Source organism: Sapajus apella, unplaced genomic scaffold (assembly GCF_009761245.1).
Source record: "Sapajus apella isolate SASKATOON/1434 unplaced genomic scaffold, GSC_monkey_1.0 scaffold117, whole genome shotgun sequence".
NCBI classification, from domain to species: Eukaryota; Metazoa; Chordata; class Mammalia; order Primates; family Cebidae; genus Sapajus; species Sapajus apella.
In genome coordinates this window covers 1208692-1225966 of record NW_022437057.1, presented here as the reverse complement: position 1 = coordinate 1225966, position 17275 = coordinate 1208692, and the positions used below count along the sequence as shown (strand labels likewise).

Sequence of the window (17275 nt, the reverse complement as noted above, 5' to 3'; positions counted from 1 at the left end):
TACGCTCCTTTTTTTTTTTTTGTTTTTATTTTTTGAGGCAGAGTCTCACTCTGTTGCCTAGGCTGGAGTGCAATGGCAAGATCTCGGCTCACTGCAACCCCAGTCTCCCAGGTTCAAGAGATTCTCCTGCCTCAGCCTCCCAAGAAACTGGGATTATAGGCACATGCCATCATGCCTGGCTATTTTGTTTGTAGTTTTAGTAGAAATGGGTTGCACCATGTCGGCCAGGCTACTTTCGAACTCCTGACCTCAAGTCATCTGCCTGCCTTGGCCTCCCAAAGTGCTGAGATTACAGGCGTGAGCCACTGTGCCTAATCTCATTTTCTTTTTTTTGAGATTATAGTCTCACTCTGTTGCCCAGGCTGGCGTGCAGTGGCATGCTTGTGGCTCATTGCAACCTCCGCCTCCTGGGTTCAAGCAATTCTCCTGCCTCAGCCTCCTGAGTAGCTGGGATTAGAGGCACGCGCCACCATGACCAGCTAATTTTTGTATTTTTAGTAGAGATGGGGTTTCACCATGGTGGTCAGGCTGGTCTCGAACTCCTGACCTCATGATCCGCCCACCTGGACCTCCTAAAGTGCTTGCTTGCTGGGATTACAGGCATGAGCAACCGTGCTCAGCCCTCATTTTCTTTTTTTAAAAATGTATCCCGCAGTTTTGTATACATGTATAAAATATATATTTTATCAATATATTTATAACTGTATCTTATATGCAATATAAACATATAAGTATATGTAATATATAAATATATTAATATATAAATTATATTAATTATATATAAATATAATTAATATAAGTATATGTAATATATAAATATAATGTAAAAACATACATAACTACTGTATGGTAATATGTAACTATAAATGCAAGCAAATGTCATTCAGATCCTTCCTATAGAACTCTTGCTGAAATAGCTGCAAATGGGAAAAAATAGATTCTGGTCCCAATCCCCTGCCACATATTCAAAGTGGAAAATTGGGATCATAATTTGCAAAGACTTTTTCCATCCCAAATGGCAATTGATCAATCCCTCCTGGCAAACAAATTGCTGTACATCCCCCGTAAGTCAGATGTCCTCTCAGATTCGTGTAATTGAAACCCTCGTGACTATCCAAAGATTTCAGGTGGCTCTAATATTTGGTACATGTATAATAACTCCATCAAAACAGAAAACAAAAAGTCATAGAAAGGGGAAAATAAATAACCCCAAACAATGAGGCTGATAAAATTCTAGTAATGAACAACTAAACTCTAAGTTTCCTGGAGCTAATGGGAAAAAGGGGAAGTCCTACATAAAAATGATCATTGTTTAATCAAAATAAATTAATCAAAAGAGAAGCGTTTCCTTTTGGAATTATTAAAAAAAAATCAATTCACTCATAATTTCATCATAGCAATACTGTTATTTTTGATTGTATACATATATTCCAGTCTTTGTCTGCGGGTAAAATAGAATTTTGTTTTTCAAAAATATTTGAATAAGCAAAACATGCAGATAGTGTGAAAACAAGAAAGTATGAAAAATATACTGAAAAGCTTCCTCCCATCCTTGTTATACATCTGCCCAGTTTCAAATTCCCTCACTCCCAGGCAGGGTTGTATCCTTCTAGGGTTTTTAAGTATATTTAATAATATCATCATCATCATCACCAATATCAACAACAAAATGCATATTCTTATCTTCTGCCCTCTTTTTGCACCTTAGTTTCTTTTTGAGACAGAATCTCACTCTGTTGCCCAGGCTGGAGTGCAGTGGCACCATCTCAACTCACTGCAGCCTTTGCTTCCTGGGTTCAAATAATTCTCCTTCCTCAGCCTCCCGAGTAACTGGGATTATAGGCGCATGCCACCATGCTGGGCTATTTTTTTTTTTTTTTGGTATTTTTGGTAGAGATGGGGTTTCACAATGTTGGCCAGGCTGGTCTCGAACTCTTCACTTCAAGTGATTTACCTGCCTTGGCCTTCCAAAGTGCTGGGGTTACAGGCTGAGCCTTAGTAGACCGTGCCCGGCCTACACCTTAATTTTTTTTCACTTAACTACATATCTTGCAGGCTTTCCCATCTCAGCAGGAGGAAAGTGCCCCATCCATATGGGCAGTTATAACAAAATACCTTAGAATGGGTAATTTGTAAATAACACACATTAATTTTTCACAGTTCTGGAGGCTGGGAAGTCCAAGGTCAAGGCACCAGCAGATTCAGTGTCTGGTGAACACTTGTTCCTCATAACAGGCACCTTCAGCTGTGTCCTCATGTCCTCACATGATGGAAGGAGTAATCAGGCTCCTCAAGACTCTATTATAAATATAATGGCACTAACAAGCCTCTATTAATTACTAATATAATGGCATTAGTCTCACTAATGAGGGCAGAATCCTCATGACCTAATCACCTCCTAAAGGCTCTACCTCTTAACACCATCACATTGGGTATTAGGTTCCAATATATGCATTTTGGAGGTCACCCATATTCACACCACAGTAGAAAGCTTCCTTAGTCTCTTTTATAGCTACATGATTGTTCATTGTCTGGTTCTACCATAACTTATGTAACCAGAGCCCTCCTGGTATCATTTAGACTGCTCCCATTTTTTTGCTGTTGCAAATAAAGCTGGGGTGAATAATCTTATACATATGCAATTTGATGTGTGGGAAAATGTAGCTGTGGGATAAATTCCTTGAAGCAAACTGTTGGGTCAAAGAGAAAATGCATTTGTAAATTTGATAGTTATCACCAAATAGAGATTTCAGAAACGTATACTTCCACCAGCACAGTCAGATGGTTGAATGCCCCATAATATCCACACACTCAGCCAGAACTAGTATCCACCTGTCACACTCCAGGGAGGAAGAAAGAGACATGTGAAAAAGGAAGAGCTGCTTATCTGATGCCGGCTATGTGCCAGATACACTCTGCAAACACACCCTAGACATATTGTCTTCCTATAAGGCAAAGTGTGTTTCCCTGATTTTTAAATGTGAGGAAACTCAGTCTCAGGTTAAGGAAACTTACACAACGTCTCAAGAAAATAGAAGAGTCCTGAACCCTTGGCTGGCTCTGAAGCCCGTGTTGGTTCCAGGGGACCACGTCATGGTGCCAGGGAGGATATCTCAGGCCAGCTCTGGTGTTCCCCGAAGGCTGTTTTTTTCAGCATTCATGAATGTCAACAGCGGACTTCATTTCCCAACTACTTTATTTTCTTGCCTGCTTGGAACTTCAAGAGTCAGAGCTCTGCCCTGCTTAGAGAAACCCCTGGCAACCCCTTCCCCCTTCGTGCTCTCCCCAGGCCCCAGACCGCCCGTCACATGTGACTTTTAAGTGTGGAGCAGTGCTCCTCCAGGTACGACTCTCCCAGAAGAACATCCAGCCACAGTTCCAGGTCCCGCACGAGCTGCTCCAGCTCTTGCACCTCTTTCTCTAGCTTCTCCAAGAAGACATGCAAGTTCTCCTTCAACCAGTTCCTGATGGCCTTTATTGGTTCTTCCGAGGGCTCATTGGTCTGATATTCAAGCCCCTGGAAGGCAGACACCCGAGTGGCATTTTGTGCTTTCTCAGATAGGACCTTCCTTCCTGCCCCCACTGGTTTCAAAAAGATCCCTGGGCCTTTGCATGTGCTATTCATTGGCTTATAGTATCTGTCCCCACCTTCTACATTTGGCCAGCTCCTACTTATCTTTCATGACCCATGTTGCCAATGACACCTCCTCTGGAAAGCATTCCCAGGTTGCCTCACCTCAGTACCTTGCTGGAATATGTTACCTGGGAATCGCCAAGACTCTGGTAGTAGTTACATTCTCGGATCCTTTCTGACACCTCCCAGCTGCTTCCTGAAATAGGCACAAACATCACCTCTTAAGAGCAAATGAGTGCCAATTAAAATAAACATGGTCTGTCATCCCAGTGCAATGAAGGGTCAGTAGGAGAAGGCAGGTTATGGAGGTCCCCTTAAGATGCAACCATCTTTGGAATACTCCACCAAGCTTCATGTGGATTTGGTTCCTCTTTTCTCCGATTCCAGAATGCTCACCCGATATCCCTGTGCTCAAGTACAGCACCAAGATCAGCAATGTCAACAGAGTCTAGGGTGCAAGAAGAGGAGGAGGAAGAAGAACATGAGGATAAATTCTCTCCAGCTCCCCCTACTTCCATCACAAAGGGCCAGACATGGGAGTGCTTATAAGACAGTTTTTTGAGCTTAACTTTTGTTCCAGTTATCTAAGTCACATTTGCTTACTACAAAACTTCCAAACTTTGAAGAAATAGATAACATGGCAAGTTACTGATAATCGATTTATGTTTTCTCCCATTTAAACATTTTTTGTTTTAATTGATCTTTAAAAGCAATCAACTTTATTGTGGTATAATTTACGTACAACAAAATGCACACATTTAAAATGTATAGTCTGATGAGTTTTGATAAATGTCCACACCTGTAGACTGTCACCCCAGTCAAGATGTAGAACATTTCCATCATCATAGTTCCCTCATGCCCTTTTGCTGTTAATTCCATCTTCACTCCTGCCCTGCCTGGAGAGAACCATTAATCTGTTCTCTGTCACTGTGAGTAGTTTTGCCTGTTCTATAACCTTGTATAAGTGGAATTACACAGTGTGTGTGTTTTTGCATTTAGTTTCTTTTGCTTAAGATAACATATTTTGAAATGCCTCAATTTTTTGTGCTCAATTTTATTGATGAGTATATTGTGTATTTTATTGATGAGTATTTATATTATATGGACACCGAATATTGTATAATTAGTTTCTTTACCTGTTGATGGACTTTTGGGTTGTTTCCAGTTTGGAGGTATTGTGAATAAAAGTGCTATGAACACTCATATACAAATCCTTGTGTGAACATATGTTCATATTTCTCTTGGGTTAATATTCAGAAATGCAAATGCTGGGTTATATAGTAAATGTATGTTTAATTTTAGAAGAAACCACCAAACTGTTTTCCAAGGTGTTTGCACTATTTTTCATTCTCATTAGCAATTCACGAGAGTTCCAGTTGCTCCACATCCTCGTCAACATTTGGTATTGTCAATCTTTTTTACTTTTTGAGAACAGATCTTGTTCTGTCACCCATGCTGGAGGGCAGTGGTGTGACCTTGGCTCACTGCAGCCTTGACTTCCCTGCTCAAGCCATCCTTCCACCTCAGCCTCCTGAATAGCTGGGACTACGGATGTGCATCACCATGCCTGGCTAACTTAAAAAAATGTTTTTAGTAGAGATGAGGTCTTGTTATGTTGCCCAGGCTGGTCTTGAACTCCTGAACTCAAGTGATCCTTCCGCCCTGGTCTCCCAAAATGTCCCAGTCTTAATTTCAGGTATTTTGCTTGTGTAGTGATATCTCAATCTAGTTTTCATATGCATTTCCCTAATGATTAATGATGTTAAGCATCTTGTCATGTGCTTATTCAGCATTCATAATTCATGTATTGTTTTTTGTGGTTTGACTATTTAGGTCTTTCACCCATTTTTTAATTGGACTGTTTATCTTTTTCTTCTTAAGTTGCAATAGTTTTTTTTTTTTTTTTACATATAGTGGGTATGAGTCCTTTGACAGGTATTTGGATTGTGAATATATTTTCTAGAAGTCTGCATCTTGTCTTTTCAAGTTCTTATCAGTGTCTTGAAAATTAAAAGATTTCAGTTTTGATGAAGACCATTTCACCAAAGTTTTTCCTTTTGTGATTGTGCTTTTTATGTGTTGTTTAGAAAATTTTGCCTTCTTCAAGGTTGTGAAGACTTTTTCCTCTTCTAGATGTTTTATCATTTTAACTTTTACATTTAGGAGTATGATCCGTTTTGAATTAATTTTTGTATTTGATGGGAAGTAGGGATTAACTTTTTTGTATGAATGTCCAGTTGTTCTAGAATTATGTTTTAGAAGATTAATATTTTCCTCATTGAATTACATTATTGTCTTTGTCAAAAATATATTCACCATGTATTATGTGGATTTATTTGTAGATTCTGTTTTGTTTCATTGATCTATATATCTACTTTTACATCAGCACTAAATCTGTATTACTTTCTTAGGGCTGCCATAGCAGGATATCACAAACTGGGTACCTTGAACAACAGAACTTAATTTTCTCACATTCCTTGAGGCTGGAAGTCCAAGATCAAGGTGCTGGCACAGTTGGTTTTTGATGAAGTCTCTCCATGTTTGCATATCCTCATTGTGTCTTACTCTTAGAAGAACATCAATTCTATGAAATCATAGTCCTATTGTTATGACCCCATTTAACTTTATTGCCTCCTTGAATGCCTTGTCTCTAAATATAGTCACTTTGGGGATTAGGGATTCAATATATAAATTTTGGGGGACACAATTCTGTACATAATGACTACCCTGTCACTACTATCTTCTATTGATTTTTAAAAATTTCTGTCTTGCATAATAACCACACTATTACTGTGGCTTTATACTGAGACTTGAAATCAGGTGAGTTTTTCAACTTTGTTCCTTTTCAAACTTGTTCTGGCTATCCTATGCTCTCTGCATTTTAATACATACTTTAGGGTCATCTTTTTCAGTTCCTATCACACACAAAAAAACCTTACTGGAATTTTGGTTGATATTACACTGGATCTATAGTTCAATTTGGTAAGAAATAATATCTTAAAAATTTTGTATCTTTATAATCCATGAACATGGTACATCTCTCCATTAAATTTTTGTTTAATTTCGCTTAACAATGTTTTGCAGTTTTCAAGTGTAGAGGTCTTGCACTTCTTTCCAAAGTATTGTGTGTTTTTTGTGCTATTATAAATGATATTTAAAATTTTTCATTTCCCAATTGTTTGTTTAGGCTAGTCTATCGAAATACAATTGAGTTTGTATATTTTGACTTAATTCTAATAGTTTAGGATTTCATATATAGAAAATCAGGTTATTCATGAAGAAAGTTTTATGTTATCCCTTCCATTCTTTATCTTTAAAAAAATCATTTGTCTTTTTTCCTTGTCTTTTTTCCTTTAACTTGTGTGTTGACTAAAATCACCAGTAAAATTTTAAATAGAAGTGGTAAAATGGAGCATCCTTATCTTATTTCATATCTTAGAGGGAAAGGGTGGACATTTTCACTAGTAAGTGAGGTGTTAATTGCTGATTTTTCATTGTCACTTTTATCTGGTGGAAGAATGTTTTTTTTTTCTATTCCTAGTTTTCTAAGAGTTTTAACATGAATGAATGCTGAATTAGTGAAATGCCTTTTTGTGCCCACTGAGCAATTATATTTGTTCCCCTTTTTGCAGTAAATTGCATTAATTGCATTTTATATGTGGAGCCAAATGAGTTTCTTCAGTAAACGCTAGTTGTTCATGATGCATTAGCTAGCCTTTTTATATTATCATGTGATTTGGTAAGCTACTATTTCTTTGAGATTTTTTACATCTATATTAATAACAGATGGGTTTAAATTTTTTTCTAGGCCAGGTGCAGTGGCTCATGCCTGTAATCCTAACACTTTGGGAGGCTGAGGTGGGCAGATCACTTGAGGTCAGGAGTTCAAAACCAGCCTGGCCAACCTGGAGAAACCCTGTCTCTACTAAAAATGCAAAAATTAGACGTCCATGGTGGCAGTTGCCTGTAATTCCAGCTACTCAGGAGGCTGAGGCAGGAGCATCACATGAACTCGGGAGGCAGAGATTGCAGTAAGCCAAGATCGCACCACTGTACTCCAGTCTGGGTGACAGAACAAGATTCCTTCTCAAAAAAAAAAAAAAGTTTGGTTTTCTATATGTTTGTCAAGTTTTGATATTGAGGTTTTGTTGCCCCCTTAAAATGAGTTGTTAAGAACTCCCTCCTCTTCTATTTTATGAAATAAATTGTTAAGATTGGTATTATTTTTATCTTAAATGATTGATAAAATGTATTGGTGAAAATTTTGGGGCCTGTAGTTATTAAGACTATTTCTTCTTGAGTCAATTTTGTAAGTTGTACTGCCCAGGAAGATTTGTCCATTTCACCTAAGTTAAATGTATTGGTATCAAGTTGTTCCTAATATTACCTTAATATTCTTTTAACGCCTGTAAGAGTCATAACAATCATCTTTCATTCTTTTTAAAAAATGTATAAAGGAAAGAGGTCAAGAGAAGAAACAAGAGACTTATTTCATTCTTGATATCAGTAATTTGTGTTTCTTTGTTTGTTTTAATAGTCTATTTAGAAGTTTTCCAATTTTTAATTAAATTTTATCAATTAAAAATGGTTACTAATTTTGTTTGTCTGCTTTACATTTCATTAATTTCTGATTTTGTTTTTATTATTTCTTTCTTTCTACTATTGAGTTTAATTCTTCTTTTTTTGCTAATGAGGAAATTTTGACCATAGCTTTTAAAGTTTTCTTGTTTTTCAAATATGCGTGTATGCATATTGACTGACATTGAATTTTCCTCAAACTCACTAGATTTTGGCTGAGTCAGATTTAGTTTGCCTTAAAGAAATAATACATTTCTTACACACTCAAGTATGTGAAGTAACATTTGTAACATTTAGACCCAGTACTAAACAAAGAAGAGAAAATATTTGCCCAATTTGCCTCTTCTCCAGATAATTTTCTTTATGACAGCATCTATATTATTATTATTAACTTTAAAAAATACATGTTACATAACAACAACTTGTTGAGTTTCACAGACACAATGATAAGTGAAAGAAGTCAGACACAAAGGTATACATGATATGATTCCATTTACATGAAATTCAAGAACATAGTGGAGTGGCTGGCAAGATGTCTGAACAGGAACAGCTACAGTCTGCAGCTCCCAGCAAGGTCAACACACAAGGTAGGTGATTTCTGCATTTCCAACTGAGGTACCTTGCTCATCTCACTGGGGCTGGTTGGACATTAGGTGCGGCCCATGGAGGGCAAGCTGAAGCAGGGTGTGATGTTGCCTCACCTGGGAAGTGCAAGCGGTGTGGGGGGGTCCCTATCCTAGCCAAGGGCAGCCATCAGGGACTGTACTATGAGGGATACTGGCCCAGATACTGCACTTTTCCCATGGTCTTTGCAACCTGCAGACCAGGAGTTTCCCTCCAGTGCCTATGCAACCAGAGTCCTGGGTTTCAAGCACAAAACTGGGTGGCCATTTGGGCAGACACTGAGCTAGCTGCAGGAGTTTTTTTTTTTTTTTTTTTTTTTTTCCCATACCCCAGTGGCACCTGGATTGCTGGTGAGACAGAACTGTTCACTCCCCTGGAAAGGGGGTTGAAGCCAAGGAGACAAGTAGTCTAGCTCAGTGGGTACCACCCCCACAGAGCCAAGTAAGCTAAGTTCCACTGGCTTGAAATTCTCACTGCTAGCGTAGCAGTCTGAGGTCAACCTGGGTTCCTTGAGCTTGGTGGGGGAGGGGCATTCGCCATTGCTAAGGCTCAAGTAGGCAGTTTTACCCTCACAGTGTAAACAAGGCTGCCTGGAAGATCAAAATCGGCAAAGCCCACCGCAGCACAGCAAGGCCACTGTGGCCAGACTGCCTCTCTAGATTCCTCCTCTCTGGGCAAGGAATCTCTGAAAAACAAAAAACAAAACAAACAAAAAAAACCCAGCAGCTCCAGTCAAGGGCTTATAGATAAAACCTCCATCTCCCTAGGGCAGAGCACTTGGGGGAAGGGGCAGCTATTGGCACAGCTTCAGCAGACTTAAACATCCCTGCCTAGTGGCTCTGAAGAGAGCAGCAGATCTCCCAGCACAGTGTTTGAGCTTTGCTAAGGGTCAGAATGCCTCCTCAAGTGGGTCCCTGACCCCTGTATCTCCTGATTGGGAAATAACTCCCAGTAGGGGCCGACAGACACATCATACAGGATAGCTCTGGCTGGCATCTGGCAGATAGCTCTCTGGGATGAAGCTTCCAGAGGAAGGAACAGGCAGCAATCTTTGCTGTTCTGCAACTTCTGCTAGTTATACCCAAGCAAAGAGGGTCTGGAGTGGACCTCCAGAAAACTCCAGCAGACCTGCAGCAGAGGAGACTGGCACTTTTGTTGATCAACATCAACAAAAGTACATTCACTCAGAGACCCCATCCAAAGGCCACCAACATCAAAGAAAAAAGGTAGATAAAGCCACAAAGATGAGGAGAAACCACCACAGAAAGGCTGAAAATTCCAAAAACTAGAATGCCTCTTCTCCTCCAAAGGATCACAACTCTTCACCAGCAAGGGAACAAAACTGGATGCAGAATGTGTTTAATAAATTGACAGAGGCAGGCTTCAGAAGGTGGATAACAACAAACTCTTCCAAGCTAAAGGAGCATGTTCTGACCCAATGCAAGGAAGCTAAAAATCTTGAAAAAGGGTTAGACAAATTGCTAACTAGAATAACCAGTTTAGAGAAAAACATAAATAATTAGATGGAGCTGAAAAACACAACACAAGAACTTTGTGAGGCATACACAAGTATCAATAGCTGAATCGATCAAGTGGAAAAAGGGATAACACAGTTTGAAGATCAACTTAATGAAATAAATTGAGAAGACAAGATTAGAGAAAAAGAAAGAAAAGGAATGAACGAAGGCTCCAAGAAATATGGCACCCTGGGAAAAGACCAAATCTACGTTTGGTTGGTGTACCTGAAAGTGATGGTGAGAATGGAACCAAGTTGGAAAACACTCTTCAGGATATTAACCAGGAGAACTTCCCCAACCTAGCAAGACAGGCCAACATTCAAATTCAGGAAATACAGAGAACACCACAAAGATACTTCTCAAGAATAGCAACCCCAAGACACTTAATCATCAGATTCACCAAGGTTGAATTGAAGGAAAAAATGTTAAGGGCAGCAAAAGAGAAAGGTCGGGTTACCCACAAAGGGAAGCCCATCAGACTCACAGAGGATCTTTCTGCAGAAACTCTACAAGCCAGAAGAGTGGGGACCAATATTTAACATTATTAAAGAAAATAATTTTCAACCTACAATTTCATATCCAGCCAAACTAACTTTTATAAGCAAAGGAGAAAGGAGAAATAAAATTCTTTACAGACAAGCAAATGCTGAGAGATTTTTGTCACCACCAGGCCTGCCTTACAAGAGCTCCTGAAGGAAGCACTAAACGTGGAAAGGAACAACTGGTACCAGCCACTGCAAAAACATACCAAATTGTAAAGATCATCAACACTATGAAGAAACTGCACCAACTAATGGGCAAAATAACCTGCTAGTATCATAATGACAGGAACAAATTCACACATAAAAATATTAACCTTAAATGTAAATGGGTTAAATGCCCTGATTAAAAGACAGAGACTGGCAAATTGGATAAAGAGTCAAAATCCATCAATGTGCTGTATTCAGGAGACCCATCTCATGTGCAAAGATACACATAGGCTCAAAATAAGGGGATGGAAGAATATTTACCAAGCAAATGGGAAGCAAAAAAAAAAAAAAAAAAAAAAAAAAAAAGCAGGGGTTGCAATCCTAGTCTCTGATAAAATAGATTTTAAACCAACAAAGATCAAAAGAGACAAAGAAGGGCATTACATAATGGTAAAGGGATCAATGCAACAAGAAGAGCTAACTATCCTAAATATAAACATGCACCCAATACAGGAACACCCAGATTAACAAAGCAAGTTCTTAGAGACCTACAAAGAGACTTAGACTTTCACACAATATAATGGGAGACTTTAACACCCCACTGTCAATATTAGACAGATCGACAAGACAGAAAACTAACAAGGATATTCAGGACTTGAACTCAGCTCTGGACCAAGTGGACCTAATGAACATTTACAGAACTCTCCACTCCAAATTAACAGAATATACATTCTTCTCAGCACCACATCACACTTATTCTAAAATCAACCACAAAATTAGAAGTAAAACACACCTCAGCAAATGCAAAAAAACAGAAATCATAATAAACAGTCTCTCAGACAACAGTGCAATCAAATTAGAACTCAGGATTAAGAAATTCACACAAAACCACACAACTACATGGAAACTGAACAACCTGCTCCTGAATGACTACTGGGTAAAGAACAAAATTAAGGAAAAACTAAAGAAGTTTTTTGAAACCAATGAGAACAAAGAGACAACATATCAGAATCTCTGGGATACATTTAAAGCAGTGTGTAGAGGGAAATTTATAGCACTAAATGCCCACAAGAGAAAACAGGAAAGGTCTAAAATTGACACTCTACCATCACAATGAAAAGAACTAGAGAAGCAAGGGCAAACAAATTCAAAAGCTAGCAAAAGACAAGAAATAACTAAGATCAGAGCAGGACTGAAGGAGATAGAGACGTGAAAAATGTTCAAAAATCAATGAATCCAGGAGCTGGTTTTGTGAAAAAATCAACAAAATAGACCACTAGCCAGACTTATAAAGAAGAAAAGAGAGAAGAATCCCATAGATGCACTAAAAAATGATAAAGGGATAGCATCACTGATTCCACAGAAATACAAACTACCATCAGAGAATGCTATAAACACCTCTACACAAATAAACTAGAAAATCTAGAAGAAATCGATAAACTCCTGGACACGTACGCTCTCCCAAGTCTAAACAAGGAAGAACTCGAATCTCTGAATAGACCAATAACAAGTTCTGAAATTGAGGAAGTAGTTAATAGCCTACCAACCAAAAAAAGTCCAGAACCAGACATATTCACAGCAAAGTTCTACCAGAGGTACAAAGAGGAGCTGGTACCATTCCTTCTGAAATGATTTCAAACAATAGAAAAAGAGGGAATCCTCCCTAACTCATGAGGCCAGCATCATCCTAATACCAAAACCTGGCATAGACACAATCCAAAAAGGAAATTTCAGGCCAATATCCCTGATGAACATCGATGTAAAAATCCTCAATAAAATACTGGCAAACTGAATTCAGCAGCACATCCAAAAGTTTATCCATTATGATCAAGTCAGCTTCATCCCTGGGATGCAAGGCTCGTTCAACATATGCAAATCAATAAATGTAATTCATCACACAATCAGAACCAATGATAAAAACCACATGATTATCTCAATAGATGCAGAAAAGGACTTCGACAAAATTCAACATCCCTTCATGCTAAAAACTCTTAATAAACTAGGTATTGATGGACCACATCTCAAAATAATAAGAGCTATTTATGACAAACCCACAGCCAATATTATACTGAATGAGCAAAAACTGGAAGCATTCCCTTTGAAAACTGGCACAAGACAAGGATGCCTTCTTTCACCACTCCTATTCAACATAGTATTGGAAGTTCTGACCAGGGCAATCAGGCAAGAAAAAGAAACAAAGGTATTCAACTAGGAAAAGAGGAAGTCAAATTAGCTCTGTTTGCAGATGACATGATTGTATATTTGGAAAACTACATTGTCTCAGCCCTAAATCTCCTTAAGCTGATAAGCAACTTCAGTAAAGTCTCAGGATACAAAATCAATGTGCAAAAACCACAAGCATTCCTATACACCAATAACAGACAAACAGAGAACCAAATCATAAGTGAACTCCCATTCACAACTGCTACAAAGAAAATTAAATACCTAGAAATACACCTTACAAGGGATGTGAAGGACCTCTTCAAGAAGAGCTACAAACCACTGCTCAAGGAAATAAGACACAAACAAATGGAAAAACATTCCATGCTCATGAACCAGAAGAATCAATATTGTGAAAATGGCCATACTGCCCAAAGTAATTTATTGATTCAATGCTATCCCCATCAAGCTATCATTGACTTTCTTCACGAATTAGAAAAAAACTACTTTAAATTTCATATGAACCAAAAAAGAGCCTGCATAGCCAAGACAACCCTAAGCAAAAAGAACAAAGCTGGAGGCATTACCCTACCTGACTTCAAACTATAGTATAAGGCTGCAGTAACCAAAACATCATGATACTGGTACCAAAACAGATAAATAGATCAACAGAACAGAGCAGAGGCCTCAGAAATAACACCACACATCTACAACCATCTGGTTTTTGACAAACCTGACAGAAACAAGCAATGGGGAAAGGATTTCCTATTTAATAAATGATGTTGGGAAAACTGGCTAGCCATATGCAGAGCACTGAAGTTGGACCCCTTCCTTATACCTTATTCAAAAATTAACTCAAGATGGATTAAAAACTTAACCATAATACCTAAAACCATAAAAACTCTGGAAGAAAACGTAGGCAATACTATTCAGGACATAGGCATAGGCAAAGACTACACGACTAAAACACCAAAAGCAATGGCAACAAAAGCTAAAATTGACAAATGGGATCTAATTAAATGAAAAAGCTTTTGCACAGCAAAAGAAACTATCATCAGAGTGAACAGGCAACCTATGGAATGGGAGAAAATTTTTGCAATCTATCCATCTGACAAAGGGCTAATGTCCAGAATCTACAAAGAACTTAAACAAATTGACAAGAAAAAAACACAACCCCATCAAAAAGTGGGCGAAGAATATGAACAGACACTTCTCAAATGAAGACATTTATGAGGCCAACAAACGTATGAATAAAAACTCATCATCACCACTGGTCATTAGAGCAATGCAAATCAAAACCTCAATGGGATACCATCTCATGCTAGTTCGAATGACAATCATTAAAAAGTCAGGTAATAACTGATGCTGGAGAGGATATGGAGAAACAGGAATATTTTACACTGTTGGAGGGAGTGTAAAAACCATTGTGGAAGACAGTGTGGCGATTCCTCAAGGATCTAGAACCAGAAATAGCATTTGACCCAGCAATCCCATTACTGGGTTTATACCCAAAGGATTATAAATCATTCTACTATAAAGATGCATGCACACGTATGTTTATTGAGGTACTATTCACAATAGCAAAGACTTGGAATCAACCCAAATGCCCATCAATGATAGGCTGGATAAAGAAAATGTGGCACATATACACCATGGAATGCTATGCAGCCATAAAAAAGGATGAGTTCATGTCCTTTGTAGGGACATAGATGAAGCTGGAAACCATCATTCTCAGCAAACTAACACAGGAACAGAAAACTAAAAACGACATGTTCTCATTCATATGTGGGAGTTGAACAATGAGAATATATGGACACGTGGAGGGGACCATTATACACTGGGCCTCTTGTGGGGTTGGGGGATAGAGGAGGGATAGAATTAGGAGAAATACCTAATGCAGATGACGGGTGCATGGGTGCAGCAAACCACCATGGCACGTGTATACCTTTGCAACAAACTTGCATGTTCTGCACATGTAACCCAGAACTTGAAGTATGAAAATAATAATAATAAAAGAAATTAAAGAACATAGTAAACTCAGCTATGATGGCAGGAATCAGAATCACTGCTATGGGGGGTGGGATGTCAGGTGAGCAGAGCCCCGAAATAACCTCCCTTGGTGCTAGAAATGTTCTATAGCTTGATCTTGTGTATATCCAGTAGGAAATTATCACACCGTATATTTGATATTAGGGTCCTTTTTCTTTTCTTAACAATATTCCTTAGGGATCTTTTCATGAAAGACACACACTAATTGTCTCCATCTTTAAAATGGCTGATGAGTTTTCACGGCCTGGAAGCTCTTCTATGTATCTAACCAGTCCTCTATCAATGTACTTTACAGGTTGATTTCCTCCCCAGCATTCTTGCTGCTGGGTTTCTATTCTGCGCTGCATGGAGGCGAGGGGAGGAAAAAGGACTAGGATGGTGTTTCAGTCCTTTTCTTTGTGTTGTCTTAGGACCTGAGCCAAGTAATTTCTCTGAGCTTCAGTTTCTTTGTCTGTAAAATGGATTTTGAAATACACTGAAAAGTCTTTCAAAAAAGAAACAATGTGGCTCTGGTAGAATCAAGGTGGGAAATGCTGTGGTAAACAAAGCTGAGCCGACTTCTTTCCTGCAGGACTTCTCAGGGCCCTCCTTACGTGAATGAGCAGCGTCAGTCTCCGGGAGGGGATGAAGGTATGCAGCCTTCCCCAAGCCACAGAATCCTCTAAAGAATGTTTCTAAAAGGAGCATGGCTGGGCTTTGATGCCTGTGGAACACTTTTTAGAAAAAGCTGCAGCATGACAGGTGCCGGTGAAGGCCCCTGTTATACACTACAAGGTCCAGCATACAGTTGGTGCTTGGTGTAGGTACAGTAAATGAATGAGTGAGCAAGTCTTTTGAAAACAGAGACAGTAGAGGTCATTCATTCATTGCTCTGCTTAAAACCCTTCAACAGCTTCTTCTTATCCTCAGAATAAACCCTTGCTCAGGGTTCTCAAAGCAGATGAACCTGGTTTCAAGGGGTACTAAAATCAGACAGATATGTTTTCAAATCCTGAAATGCCCCAGCTGTATGGTCTTTTTGCCTTTCTGGGCCTCACTTTACCCTCTATGAATGAGGTTGACAGCATCTACGAGATGGGTCGTGGAAGCACCAGGCTGTATGCAGCAAGTGTTAATGTTTTCCATTTTGACAAAATCCCACATAAAGTTCGAATTTCAGCCCTGAGAATGAATCCTCCAGGAGCTCTCCAATTCAAGAGTATTATCCTATTTACTTCAGTTCATTCATTCATTAAGCATCTATTAGGCACCAAGCACTATGCTAGACACGAGGGATTCAGCAGGAAACTAAACAAAAAGTCCATTCCTCCTGGAACATACCTTCTACTGGCAGTGCTGAGAATATAATAAGACAGTGTCAGTTACAGCCCTGGCAAGAAGTGCCTAAGCCCGTAAGCTGTGTTCCACCAGAGTAGGATCCAGGGACAGTTGGGTCCAAGGTCCATTTTTGGCTTTGGGGGCCTTACCGTCTGTCTGGAGTGGCAAAAGGAGCCCAGATGGGAGGAAAACAGCATGTACCTGGCCTGGCCTCACCTGCTTCTTGTCCTCACAGTGGCTGCCCCTTCTCCGTTCAAGCAGCTGGGCTGCCACTCGCTCTGCTGCCACCTGCCTCCTGCTACCAACTTGCTGGGTCGCCATAGCCTCAGATCTGGCTACTTGTGTGGACCAAGGTCCCCTCACTCAATAGGCAGAAGGGCACCCTTTCCCCCTCCCCCCCACCTGTGGTCACCAGGCATCCCTCAAGCACTGAGTTCTGATGTCACAGAAGGTGGGGACAGCAAGGTTCCCACCTTCCCACCATCCCGATTTTAGCCCCTTCCCTCACTTTTTTCATATGAATGTAGAAAACAAAGGTCAGGAAGAAATCCGTCAAAAGATTGTTTCAGGATGATGATTTTTCTGATTCTTTTCTTCTGTATTTGCAAGTTTTAAATAAAATATGCTAATTCTAAAGTATAAAAAACAATAGGTTGGGTGCAGTGGCTCACACCTGTAATCAATTCCTAGCACTTTGGGAGGCTGAG

General features: G+C 39.3%; 1 protein-coding gene across 1 annotated transcript; it reads right to left on the bottom strand.

Moving 5' to 3' along the window:
- Positions 1-3184: 3184 nt before the first annotated feature.
- Positions 3185-16946, bottom strand: SMIM23 (small integral membrane protein 23). The gene is made up of 4 exons (XM_032260401.1): positions 16785-16946; positions 4031-4082; positions 3763-3830; positions 3185-3517 (listed from the first exon to the last, which is right to left on the bottom strand). The coding sequence occupies exons 1-4, from the start codon at positions 16887-16889 to the stop codon at positions 3305-3307; spliced, it is 438 nt and encodes a 145-aa protein (XP_032116292.1). The 5' UTR covers positions 16890-16946; the 3' UTR covers positions 3185-3304.
- Positions 16947-17275: the final 329 nt, after the last annotated feature.

Excerpts from the sequence above, each read along its gene's own strand:
- SMIM23 (XM_032260401.1), bottom strand. The coding sequence starts at position 16,889 with ATGGCGACCCAGCAAGTTGGTAGCAGGAGGCAGGTGGCAGCAGAGCGA. Across the intron at positions 4,083-16,784 it reads ACTGTGAGGACAAGAAGCAG|ACTCTGTTGACATTGCTGAT; the intron begins GTGAGGCCAGGC and ends CTTGCACCCTAG. Across the intron at positions 3,518-3,762 it reads AGAGTCTTGGCGATTCCCAG|GGGCTTGAATATCAGACCAA; the intron begins GTAACATATTCC and ends TCTGCCTTCCAG.